The sequence below is a fragment of the Elephas maximus genome, chromosome 19, assembly GCF_024166365.1.
Source record: "Elephas maximus indicus isolate mEleMax1 chromosome 19, mEleMax1 primary haplotype, whole genome shotgun sequence".
In the NCBI taxonomy this organism is placed as follows: Eukaryota; Metazoa; Chordata; class Mammalia; order Proboscidea; family Elephantidae; genus Elephas; species Elephas maximus.
The window spans coordinates 71917196-71930330 of NC_064837.1; the positions used below are offsets into that span (position 1 = coordinate 71917196).

A 13135-nucleotide genomic window follows, 5' to 3' on the forward strand; every position below is an offset into this window, starting at 1 on the left:
GGGGGGCGGGGGGCTCCCCAGGGTCCTCAGATAAGACATTAGGCAGTGCTACCTGATTTGGGTGCATATTAGACAGATTTGAATAGAAATGTTCTCAGAATAACTCTGGAGGAAGCTGCCCGTTAACGGGGTTATGCACAATTTACCTTAACATTTGTGCAGTAATTGTTAACCTTTATTCATAAACCCTTGTCCTTAGTTCGAGGGTGGGCGGGGGCACACGCAGGGCTGGGTTACCCAACAAGCAGGGTACGTGCAGACTCACGTGCACACTCGCTCATCTGTAGTGCACAACCTCACCTGCTTTTCACCACATCCACGTGAAGTTGTTCACAAAAGATTAGTAAATAAACACAAGTAAACCAGTGAGTACCTTGCTTAATGTAAACCAGTGTTTACCAGTTAACCCACCCCTAGGCGCAGGGTCGGGTAAGAGGCTTCTGGAGAAAACAGAACATGACCTGCCTGAGGGTGCCCCCAGGCCAGCAGAGAGCCCTGGGCCAGCTCGCAGTCCCCACTGTGACCCAGTGGACTCAGCCTGGAGTCAGGAGAGGAGACCGTCTAACCACGGGTGGGGTTGAAGGTCCCTGCCCTTTTCCTGAACCACCAGCCTCTAACCTTGACCTCACTTGACCCCTGGGATGACTTTTGCCTCCTGCCCCGACCCTCCTCCCACCCATCTCCTAGGTCCAGAATACCACCTGTCCTGTTTATGTCCTGTCCCCTCTGGGACTCGTGAGTGGACGGAAGGCTGGGATTTGGGCACCCTCCTGCCCCATCCTGTGGCCTTGGGCCTCAGTTTCCTCACTTGAAAACAGGGTGGTGGTGGCCTCAGCACACCATGTGCTGGGGGGACAGGATGGGTGTGACCCTGAGGCACTTGGTGAGTGCTCAGCAAATGCTGGCTTTACTGTTGCTCCCTCTGTATAAATCCATTGTTGTGTGCGGTCCTGTCGATTTCAACTCATAGCGACCCTACAGGACAGAGCAGAACTGCCCCATGGAGTTTCCAAGGAGCTCCTGGTATATTTGAACTGCTGACCTTTTGGTTACCAGCCGTATTACTTAATCAGTACACCACAAAAAAACCCATTAGATTGCATTTATTAGAGGGATACAGCCTCCCCCTGAAAACCGTGGCTGCATAGTGGTTAAGAGCTAGGTCTGCTAACCAAAAGGTCAGCAGTTTCAATCCACCAGGCACTCCTTGGCAACTCTACGGGGGCAGTTCTACTCTGTCCTGCAGGGTCACTATGAGTTGGAATCAACTCAACAGCACCAGGTTTGCTATTCTGGTTTAGCCTCTCTCCACTGCCCTCCAGTCACCCGCCGCCTTCCCAGTGGCAGCCAGGCAGGCATCCCCTCTAGGCCAGTGTTGCTGGTTTTAAAATCGGAGGTGGGGGAGGACGTTTCCCTCTGTTGCTAGCTTTCCTGGCACTATGGAAAGGGCTGCAAAGTCCCAACCGCACAGACAACGGTGACAGATGTGGAAACGCAGGCCCTGCTCACAGCTTAAACGCTGCCAGTTAGAACCAATAACGAAAGCACATTTCCACCTACCAGATTGGCAACAAGAAAATGTTCATAAAATCCCCAGAAACGGTGTGAGAAAAGATGTCCTCTGACGGACACTTGCCGCGTGAGCAGGCTGGGGCCGACTGTTGGAGGGCAATTTGGTAATATCCCTCAGAACAACCACACCCTCTGACCCAGCTATTTCACGACTAGATATTTATCCTGTGACAGACCACTCGGCAGACTCAGGAGGTGAAAATCCACCAGATGGCCCACTCAGGGACTGGTAGGTAACTGGAGACAGACTTCTGCTACGGGAAGTCAGCCAGCTCTGTGTAAGGAGACACAGAAGAGCACCTCGGGTAGACGTGAGAACACAACCAGCTAACTGATGCAGCTGGAAAGAAAAGAGGGGCCCATGAATTTAAGTCGATGCCTGTGTATTCACCGAGGCACAAACACAGGGGACACAGGAGGGTCACTGGGAGATGGGCGACAGGGGTGGGAAGGCAGGCTGGGAGAGTGGGGAGGTGAGCTTTCCCTCTGAACCCCTTTCTCCTGTTCTGACTTATTTCTCAGCCTAACCATTTGCTCTAGTCCTTGGCGGTGGGATGCCGGGACCGACATCTGCTCAGGGACATTTCGGGGTGCCTGACTGTGGGGTCGGGGCTCATGGAAGCCGGCTCTGTGGCTGTGAGGCCCATGGAGCCTGTGCATTTTCTAGTGCTGCTGTGGTCCAGGGTTCTTGTCCACGTGCAGCCGGTCAACCTGTGAGTTATTTATCCAGTAAGATGATGGACCTTTGTCATACTGCTTATGAATATTTACCCAGTTTGACTGTTTTTGAGTAAAAAGAAAATTATCTTAGAAATGGGTCTCTAGGTGGACTTGAACCTCCACCCTTTTGGTTAGGAGCTGAGTGCCACGGGGGGCGGGGGGACTCTAAGCCAGTTGGCCAGTGATTGGCTGAAGGAAGGCCATGTGACCCAGTCCTGGCCAACGAGACCCAAGAAGTCTTTTGGGCACTTTGGGAAACCTCTCCCTTGCTTTATGAGTAGGAAGTGTGAGGCGGGAGCAGCCATCATTGGGTCTCCGGACATTCTTGTGAGGAACAATTAGGAGAAAAGAGCCCAGAGCAGCCACCCTGAGACGCATGTACCCCTGGCCCTGTCATGTGCGTTGACAAACTCTACTTTTAGGCCAGTGTCCCCTGCTGCCATGCCCTGGTGTCAAGGTGCTGACCAGCTCGGCTCTCTTCTTGTCCCGTGTACACGTGTGATTCTCTGAGGGGCCGTGATGAGAGAAAGGCAGGGAAGCTGTTTTAGCCACTTTCACCAGGCTATCCCGTGGGTTGTGGACAAAGTCTTTTAACTGACATGTACCACCCCTTCTCCCTCCCCATGTCAGGCTCCATGCCAACCTGGGGGGGACCCATGCTGATGTCAGCACTCCGGCCACATGCCAGGGACTCCCCGACCACACCATGCTCATCCCACCCCAGACAACCCTGTTGTCACCATGGCCACCAGCTGGTTGCTTCAGACCAGGCCAGCTCTGTGGGGGCTTGCACTGTGGGGAGCCCATGATGCCCCCCCAACACTCCACAGGCCCATGTCACAGCTCCACTGTCACCCCTCCTCTCTCGGCTCATGGCCGCGCTCACACGTGAGAGGAGGAGACAGGGAGCCTGACAGCAACTGTTCTCCAGCCTATCGCTGAGACAGTGCTCCAGGTCCTGTGTTTCTGTATGCAGAGACACTGCAGCTCTTGCTCTGGACTGTCTTTCCAAGTGTGTCTGTAGAGCCAAAGCCTTGGAAGATACAGAGTCTTCCTCTGGGCAAAGGGCCATCTGCTCAAGGCCACTGTGATTCCCACGCTGGGGCTCCCCAGCTGGGCGCGTCCACCTGGGCAGCCTGCACTGCCTGTGGGACTCGGGGGCCCGGGAACCACGTTCCCTTGCTCACGCTGCCTGCTGTGCTGAAACAAAGTCCTTAGTGTCTGGCCCAGGAGTCTCATGTCTTCTACCAGCTTCTAAGAAACTGTGGAGGCTGCCTTGTGAGCTTGTGAGTGAGGTAAGTTCACGGTTCTTCACGACTCCGCCTCTGTCCTGTCACCAGCTAGAGAGGCTTGCTCCTGTCCAACGCCAGCCTTCCCCATGGGCACTGGGACCCACCCACTTGCCTCCTCCAGGACTTCTCTCCTGAGCCTGCCCCCTCCCCCTCCGGAATGATCAACTGTTTCCACCTCTTTCCCAGCAGCAAAGGGATGGAAAACACTGCTGCCTTCCAGAGCAACACCATTCTCTTACTCGGCTTCTCAGCAGCACTGCACACAGCTGGCTACTCCCTCCCTCTTTAAAACTTTTCATCATAAAATATACCAAAAATACATTTAAAAACAAACAAACAAACAAAAAAAAAAAACCCCACCAAAACAAACCTGCTGCCATTGAGTCGATTCTGACTCATAGTGACCCTACAGGACAGAGTAGGACCGCCCAATAGGGTTTCCAAGGAGTGGCTGGTGGATTCGAACTGTCGACCTTTTGGTGAGCAGCCGAGCTCTTAACCACTGTGCCACCAGGGCTCCAAAAATACGTAAAGCACATATAAAATATAGTATACATGCGTAGTTTAAAGAAGGAGCCCTGGTGGCCCAATGGTTAAGTGTTTGGCTGCTGTCATGGATTGAATTATATCCCCCAGAAATGCTTGTTATCAACTTGGTTAGGCCATGATTCCCAGTGTTCTGTGGTTGTCCTCCATTTTGTGATTGTAATTTTATGTTAAAAGGATTACAGTGGGATTGTAACACTACCCTTACCCAGGTCACCTCCCTGATCCAAGGTAAAGGGAATTTCCCTGGGATGTGGCCTGCACCACCTTTTATCTCTCAAGAGGTAAAAAAGAAAGGGAAGAAAGCAGAGAGTTGGGAACCTCATGCCACCAAGAAAGCAGCACCAGGAGCAGAGCACTCTGTTTGGTCCTGAGAAGCTCCTCGACTAGGGGAAGATTGAAGACAAGGACCTTCCTCCAGAGCCGACAGAGAGAAAGCCTTCCCCTGGGGCTGACGCCCCGAATTTGGACTTGTAACCTATTAGACTGTGAGAAAATAAATTTCACTTTGTTAAAGCCATCCACTTGTGGTATTTCTGTTATGGCAGCACTAGATGACTAAGACAGCTGCTAACCAAAAGGCTGGTACCCTACCCAGAGGCTCCATGGGAGAAAGGCCTGGTGGCCTGCTCCCATGAAGATTACAGCCTAGAAAACTCTAAGGGACAGTTCTACTCTGTCATGTGGAGTCACTGTGAGTTGAAAATCGACTTCACAACACACAACAATGTAGTTTAAAGAATAATGAAACTGATACCTGTTTGTCCATCATCCAGCTTAAGAAATAGGACATGACTGCCACCTGTTTTTGTAGTAACTTAAGGGAACACAGCCATTGCCCATTAGTGTCTATGGCTGCCTTTTGTGCTACAAGGACAGTGCTGAGTGGTTGCAAAAGAGACCTATAGCCCAAAAAGCCTAATGCTTCCTATCCGGCCCCTTACAGAAAAAGTTTGCTGATCCCTACTTTGGAATGTCCTTGGTGAGGGACATCTGGTGGCAAAGCCTCTCAGCTTTTATTGTCTGAAAAAGTTTGTTTTGCTCACATTTCCCCAAGTGTGGAGTTCTAGGTTGACAACTATTTTCTCTCAGCACATGAAAGATATCACTTCAATGTCTTCTGGCTTTCATTGCTGCTGATAAGAAGTCAGTGATCAGTCAGCCCTTCCTTTCTGGAAGTCGATCTGTCTTCTCTCTCTGGCTGCTTTCAAAATAATCACATTATCTTTGTTGTTCCTCAGTTTTATTGCGATGTATTCAGGTGTGTGTTTCTTTTTGATTATTCAGATTGGGGTTTGTTAGAATTCTTGGAATTGAGGATTAGTGTCCTGTAACATATCTGGAAAATTCTCAGCCTTAATTCCTTCAAATGTTGCCTGTGTCCATATTCCTTTTCCTTCTGAGGCTTTGATCAACCTGTATGAGACACTCTTACTCTATCCTCCATGTCTCTTAACCTGTTTTTCATATTTTTTAAATCTCTTTGTCTCTCTGGATAATTTCTTCATATCTAACATCCATTTATTAATTCTGTGGCATATAATCTGTGTTAAACCTGTCTATGTAATTTCAATTATTACATTTTTCATTTCTTTAAGTTCTATTTGTACTTTCTCAGATCTGCTTGGTCTTTATAGTTTCTTTCATTTCTTCAAAGATATTAAATATAGTTATTTTATACTCTGTATCTGAGAATTCCAGGTCTACTTTTGCTGTCTATTCCTGATACATAAAAAATCATTTGCCATTTCAACATGTTTTACACGTACAATTCGGTGACATCAGTGTGTCTGCCATGTTGGGCAACAACCACTACTAATGTTACTTATTTTTCATTGAAATCTCATTTGTGGGAATTATTTATGCTCTGGGATGGAGGTGGCTCCCCCTTGAAATGATTTGCGTTTGCTATTGCCTAGTGCTTGAGGGCTCTAGAAGTTCAGAATCCCTCTAAGTCAGCATTTTCAGTCTGAGGTTTATCAGACCGCCCATGTAGTGTGGACTGGGGCTGTAAGCCACATGAGAGCAGACCTGTGCTTGCAAGTAAGGAGCAGCCCTCCACCTCCCCCTCTGTGTCTGAGAACAAGTCTCGATTTTCCCCACAGGTCCTGATGGGATGGGAGGGGGCTGGGGGCATCCTGGTTCACCTTTACACTGAGAATGTTGCCCTTTGGAGTTCCAGTTTTATAGGTGGGTGGGGGCAAGATTTGGCCACTGGACTCCCACTTTGGCTGGGCCCTGGGTTTTATCACCTGTTTTTGAAGCCCTGTGAAGCTGTGAATACCAAATTTCAAGTTCACCCAGTTTGACAAAGTTCTTGGGGTAAAAGCCGACTTCAGTACTCAACTTCCTGTCAGAGTTCCTCCTTCACTTAATTGTTTGTCTTGAGATTTCTTTACCTTCTTGTCAGCTTATTAATGTTTCACAAAGATATTCTTAGTATTCTATATAGCAGTTATAGCTATTTTTAGTGGAAACATCAACCCAGGTACTTATCCTGATATATTACTAGAAATGGAAGCCTGGAATTTTATATTTAGTTAAAGTGTATTTAAATGTGAGGCAAAAATAAAAACACTCACATATAAGGCTTCAAAAAGTTTCCCAGAAACTCTCTTTTAAAATAATCTTGGAAGAATTATTCCAGCAAGAAGGAAAATATATCCAAAAGGCTACTACAAGAAATTCGGAAAGTAAAAATAAGTAAGGATAAATAAAAAAGAACTTAGTAAAATCCACTTCTGTCTAAAAACAACTCCCCTCCACAAACACATCCCTAAGACGACGACAATGGAAAGTGAGAACGTGTTAGGGTAACTTGTTTTACCGAGGAAAAAATACAAACGTTGAAAAGTTTAAGAAACTGATAGAAAGAAATTAAAATAAGTATGGGTCATAATGAAATTTATGAGTAAACATCAGAAGAATAAAAATAGGGAAGATAACTTAAAAGCAAGCAGAAGAAAACAGAAAACGTGATCTATCCAACTGAAGACAGGAGAAGAAAAAAAAAAAGAAAGCATGGCAAATAGAAAATACAAAATAAGATGTAGAAAAAAACAGTATAAGAGTACTCACAATAAATGAAACGTATGCGACCCACCAAACACACAGACTTTCAGGTTGGGGCAAATGGAAAGCAAGTGCTAGATTTTCTGCAGAAGGCGCCCTATAAACAAAGGGTACAGAAAATCTGAAAATAAAAGGAGATAGGTGACCCAGGCAAGTACGACTCAACGCAGGACCTACGGGGCAATCTCGGCATCAGACAGAATAGGCTTCTTGGTGCAAAACAAGCTAAGGGAACAGGAGGGATGCTAAACACGGGTAAAAGGAAGAAGAGATCAAGAAGGCAAAGAGCCTAAAGAGACATGTACCTAACAAAGCACCTCAAAAGATACAGAGCAACAACTGACAGAAGGAGATAAATCAATAATTGTAGTTGTGGATTTAACATATACCTCTCAGAAGAACTGACATCATAGTGGTTTTATTCTTTGACCAATGTAAAAATTTTAGAAATCAATAACTAAAAGATAGTTTTTAAAAAATCCCACAAATTTGGAAACATAAAAAAAAATCTATTCAAGTTAAGGAAAGAAGTCCTGAGGATTACGAAGTGCTTGCCCGAGTGACAGAAGCAATCCTACACGCTGAGGTCTGTGGGGAATGGCCAGAGCAGTACTTGGAGGGATGTGTGTATTTCTTTGGATTTATTGGAAAGGGAGGCTGATTTCTGTCTTGAAGTCATCATAAAGTCAGAACGTCTTCCCTGTCATCCTGTAAATCATCCACAAGGAAAACAGGGAGTGAAAAACAAAAATGCAGTCTTTTCTTCCAGGAAAGCACATTTCTCAAGGGTGAGTGGCACACCCTGAGGGGCAAAACCCAATTCCTTGTTTGTAACAGCAGAAACCGGGCTGGTAGCAAGTGCTTCCCTGACCATGTGTGATTCCTAGAAGACAGGCCCAAAAAAAAGAAAACCAAACCCATTGCCAACTCATAGTGACCCTATAGAAGACAGAAGGGGGGATTAAAAGGAACTGTTCAGGCCAGCCATGTTTGCAGAAGTCGGGATGTCTGTGGTGGAAGGGGAGAAGAGAAACTGTACTTTGTGAAAAACCCAGTAGCTATGGATTTTTATTGGCCAAGAATAAGTAGAAACTAAACAAACTCTTATTTAAGAAAACACACACACACAACAAAATTCTGCTAGACTGGAAAATGGTCCTGGCCTCATTTCCTATATAAACTTCTTATAAATAGCTGGTCAGAAAAATTTATCTTTTTCAAAGATGGGGTGGGGGGTGGACAAAAATGCTATCAGAAAAAAGGAGGAAGGAAACAAGAAAACTATGTGACAATCAACATTCACCAACAAAACTTCTGATGGGATAGACATTATAGTACAATTTTCTGTCATAATTTAAAATTGTAATGAAGCAACAGTCTCTAAGAAGCAAGAGCACAAAACAGAGACACAGAAGCTCAAGTAAGAGGTGTTAAGAAAATGGAGATATGGTTTGAACTGTGTTCAAAAAAAAAAAAAAAAGGAGAAAACAAAAAGATATTAAGAAGTGAAGGCAAAATTGGAGTAGAAGAGAGAATAGAAAACATGACATCATTATGATGTCACTTCTCCCTCAGATAGAGTATAAATTTAATGTAATACTAAGAAAACTAACAATAGGGTATTATTTATTGGAGGGGCTGGGGAACCAGACAAGCTGAATCTAAAGTTGGTATTGAAAAAAAAAAATAAACAAATGAGAATAACCAGGAAAATTCTGAAAAAGAAGTGTAAAGAGGAGACTAGAGCAGCCAGACATTAAAATGGACCATAAAGCTATAACAATTCAAACAATACAGCACTGGGCACGACCAGACCAGCAGGTCAGTGGAACAGAATAAACAGTCCAGGTACAGACTCAAAAGAGATGGAAAATTTAGTATTACAATGAAAGCGGGGTTCCAAACAAGTGGGTAACCACAGTGTCTATGAGTTGGAATTAACTAGATGGCAATGGGTTTTAGTTATCTAGTGCTGCTATAAACAGAAATACAACAAGCAAATAACTTAAACCAACATATTTGTTTTCTTAAAGTTTAGGAGGCTAGAATCTGAATCAGGGTGCCAGCTCTAGGGGAAGGCTTTGTCTCTCTGTCGGCTCTGAGGGGAAGGTCCTTGTCTCTTCAGCTTCTGCTTTCTGGTTCCTTGGAGATCTCCATGTGTCTTGGCATCAACTTTCCCCCATCTCTGCTTCTCTCATGCTTGTTTAATCTTTTATGTGTCAAAAGAGATTGACTCAAGACACACCCAACACAAATCCTGTTATATTAGCATTGAAGAGACAACCCATTTCCAAACAGGATTACAACCACAGGCATTAAAAAAAAAAAAAGCAAATCCCTTGTGCTGTATAGCGTTCATTCAGGCAATGTCCGACCACATGTATGTCCCTGGTCCCATAGGTTATAGTAAAACCTGTTACCATCGAGTTGATTCTGACTTATAGCAGCCCTACAGGACAGAGTAGAGCTGCTCCATAGGGTTTCCAAGGAGCAGCTGGTGGATTCGAACTGCCAACCTTTTGGTTAGCAGCCAAATGCTTACCACTGCGCCACCAGGGCTCCATCACAGGCACAGAGATTAGGATTTACAACACATATTTTTTGGGGACACATATTAATTCAGTCCATAACAATGAGTTACTTAGTAACTGCTGTTGAGGCCTCTGAGTAGCCACCAGGGAAAAAGGAATTTGGGTTTCTACTTCATACCATATATACTGTTGTCATGGATTGAACTGTGTCCCCCCAAAATGTGTCAACTTGGCTAGGTTGTGACTTCCAGTATTGTGTGATTGTCCACCATTTTGTCATTTGATGTGATTTCCCTATGTCCTATAAATCCTATCTCTATGTTGTTGATGAGTTGGGATTAGCAGCAGTTATGTAGACTCAATCTGTAAAATTAACCTACAATTTGAGCCAATCTCTTTTGTGATATAAAAGAATCAAGCAGAGAGATAGGGGGACCTCATACCACCAAAAAAGAAGCACCAGGAGCATAGTGCATCCTTTGGACCCAGAGTCCCTACACTGAGAAACTCCTCGATCAGGGAAGATTGATGACAAGGACCTTCCTCCAACTCTGACAGAGAGAGAGCCTTCCCCTGGAGCTGGTGCCCTGAATTTGGACTTGTAGCCTACTGGACTGTGAGAGAATAAAATTCTGTTTGTTGAACCCATCCACTTGTGGTATTTCTGTTATAGCAGCATCAGATGGCTAAGACAACCACATACCATGATAATTTCCAATGGATCATGGATTTAAATATTTAATAAAAAATGAAACCATAGCTGTATTAGAAGAAATCATGGGAGAATAATTTCTTATCTTGAGATGGAGAAGGCTTAAGTATGGCACAAAAAACCAGAAACAATTTAAAACAAAGACATTAACTACATAAAAACGGAAAATAAGTGCATGACAAACTACTATAAGCAAGGTCAAAAGACATATGAAAAACCAGGGGAAAATATCTGCAATTCATGTCTCAGGAAAGGCCTGATTTCCATCATGGTTAATAAGTTCCTACACATCATAATGGAAAAAGACAACAATCCAGTATATAAACGGGCAGAGAATTGACAGAAGAGGAAATGGAAATGCCTCCTAAGTGCGAGTTAAAACTACACCTATGAGACTGTAAAGATGAACGTCTAATAGCCCTGTGTAGGAGAGGGCTGGAAGGAGCACTCTCAAACACCGCTGGTGGGAGTGTGACCCCAGACAGTCTCTGTGGAGGTCAAAATGACAGAATCTACCAAAACTACACGAATATATGCCTTTGACAAAGCATCCCCCTTTTAGGAATTTACATATGTACTTTCACACACTCACTCTAGTGTACGTACGGGGTTATTCAATTTAACATTATTTGTAATGGTAAAAGATTGGAAATAACCTAATAAATGCATTGATGGGAGACTGTTAAGTAAGCTACGTAGCACCACATAATGGAGCACTCTGCAGTTGTAAAGAAAACTCAAGGAAGCTCTGGGTGTACGGACGCGGAACAGACGTGGTATGGACGCGGTACGGATTCAGTAGGCACACAGTACAAATACCGAGTAGATTACAGTCCACCTCCATCTCCTCACCTCACGTTTGGGTTCCCAGCTGTCTTCAGACAGCCTGGTCTTTTCCTCCCTCCATCTTCTTGCTACATATTGGTCTCATGCAGTTCCCCAAAGGCGGGCCCTTCAGATGAGTTTTCCCAAAAGCATCACAATGATGGTGAGAATCAACTAAAGGTGTGGCCTGGGCATGTGACTTAGGTGACAGAGAGAGAGGGGCCTGAGGGCAGCAATGCTGGGATGGCCACAGGATGAGGACACGTGCTTCTGAAGCCGCCCTGGCATTACGAGACTGAGGAAAGCCCGTCTCTGATGGAGTAACGGGACTCTACTCCATGCCAGCTCCCTGAGGAGGAATCATTCCACTCATCACATGGAATCCATTCAAAGCAAAACACACTGATCCGCATCAGCTAGGAGACAAGGTTTCTGCCCTACAAGTATGCCACCATAGTATGTGACATATTCAGGAACCAAAGCAGAGGAAAGGAATTTATCAAGACCAAAAAACCAAACCCTTTGTTGCTGGGTCAATTCCGAATCATGGCAACCCTGTGTGACAGACGAGAACAACCCCACACAGTTTTCCAGACTGTAATCTTCATGGAACTGGACAATGAGTAAGGAAGACCGAAGAAGAACTGATGCCTTTGAAATATGGGGTTGATGAATATTGAATGTACCATGGACTGCCAGAAGAACAAGTCTGTCTTGGAAGAAGTACAGCCAGAATGTTCCTTAGAAGCAAGGATGGTTAGACTTTGTCTCACGTTCTTTGGACATGTTATCAGGAGGGACCAGTCCCCAGAGAAGGACATCATGCTTGGTAAAGTAGAGGTCAGCGAAAAAGAGGAAGATCCTCAATGAGATGGATTGACACAGTGGCTGCAACAATGGTTTCAAACACAGCAATGATTATGAGGATGGCGCTGGACTGGGCAGTGTTTTGTTCTGTTGTACACAGACAGCGTCACTATGAGTCAGAACCAACTCAGTGGCACCTAACAACAACAGTTTTTATGGAAGCAGATTGCTAGGTCTGTCTTCTGTGATGCTATCAGGCAGGTTTGAACCCTCAACCTTTAGGTTTATAGTAGCTGAGTACAAACTGCTTGTGCCACATATACATGGCTTTATACCCTATTAAAACAAAGTGAGGGAGCCCTGGCGGCGCAGTGGTTAAGTGCTCAGCTGCTAACCAAGAGGTCGGCAGTTCAAATACATCAGCTGGTCCGTGAGAGAATGATGTGGCAGTCCGCTTCGGTAAAGATTTACAGCCTAGGAAACCCTGTGGGGCAGTTCCACCCTGCCCTATAGGGTTGCTATGAGTCAGAATTGACTCGACGGCAACGGGTTTGGTTTTTGGTAAAACAAAGTGCAGCAGTTTGGATAGGCAGAAAGAATGCAGGCGCTTCCTCTCAAGCCTGAGAGGAAGGCCACCAGACACCCTCCTGCCAGTACCCGGACACGCTGGCAGAGCCCAGAGAAGCCTGTTTCTCCTACCTGGAGTTGAGTCATCCTGGGAGGTGGGGCCAGAAGGACTGGACCCCAGATCTAGTAACTTCCATGTGTCCTGGAGGGAGCTGCTGACCAACGACAACGACCTCTGGGTGTGGCGGCTGTTTTCCTCACAGGGTTCCTGGGCCTGCGGTGGCTTTGGGGACCTGTTTTCTTTCTGACGGCTTGATTTGCAAGTCACCGTGGGAATTCTGGGCTGGCTCTATAAAAGTCAGGAAAGAAAATCATCCTTGGAAACCACCTGTTATGGGTGAACTGTGTCCCCTCAAAATATAAGTTGAAGTCCTAACCCCAGCACTTGTGAATGTGACCTTGTCTGGAAATGCGGTTTTCCTGTGCAGGTG

The 13135-nt window shown here is 45.5% G+C and overlaps 1 protein-coding gene across 3 annotated transcripts in view; it reads right to left on the reverse strand.

The window, feature by feature from the left end:
* CCDC57 (coiled-coil domain containing 57) overlaps positions 1-13135 on the reverse strand; it is a 114702-nt gene that overhangs the window by 22899 nt on the left and 78668 nt on the right. For all 3 annotated transcript variants that reach the window (XM_049861393.1, XM_049861394.1, XM_049861395.1), the window contains exon 17: positions 12777-12993. In XM_049861393.1, the coding sequence (XP_049717350.1) occupies positions 12777-12993 (217 nt within the window). The remainder of the gene's footprint in view (positions 1-12776; positions 12994-13135) is intronic.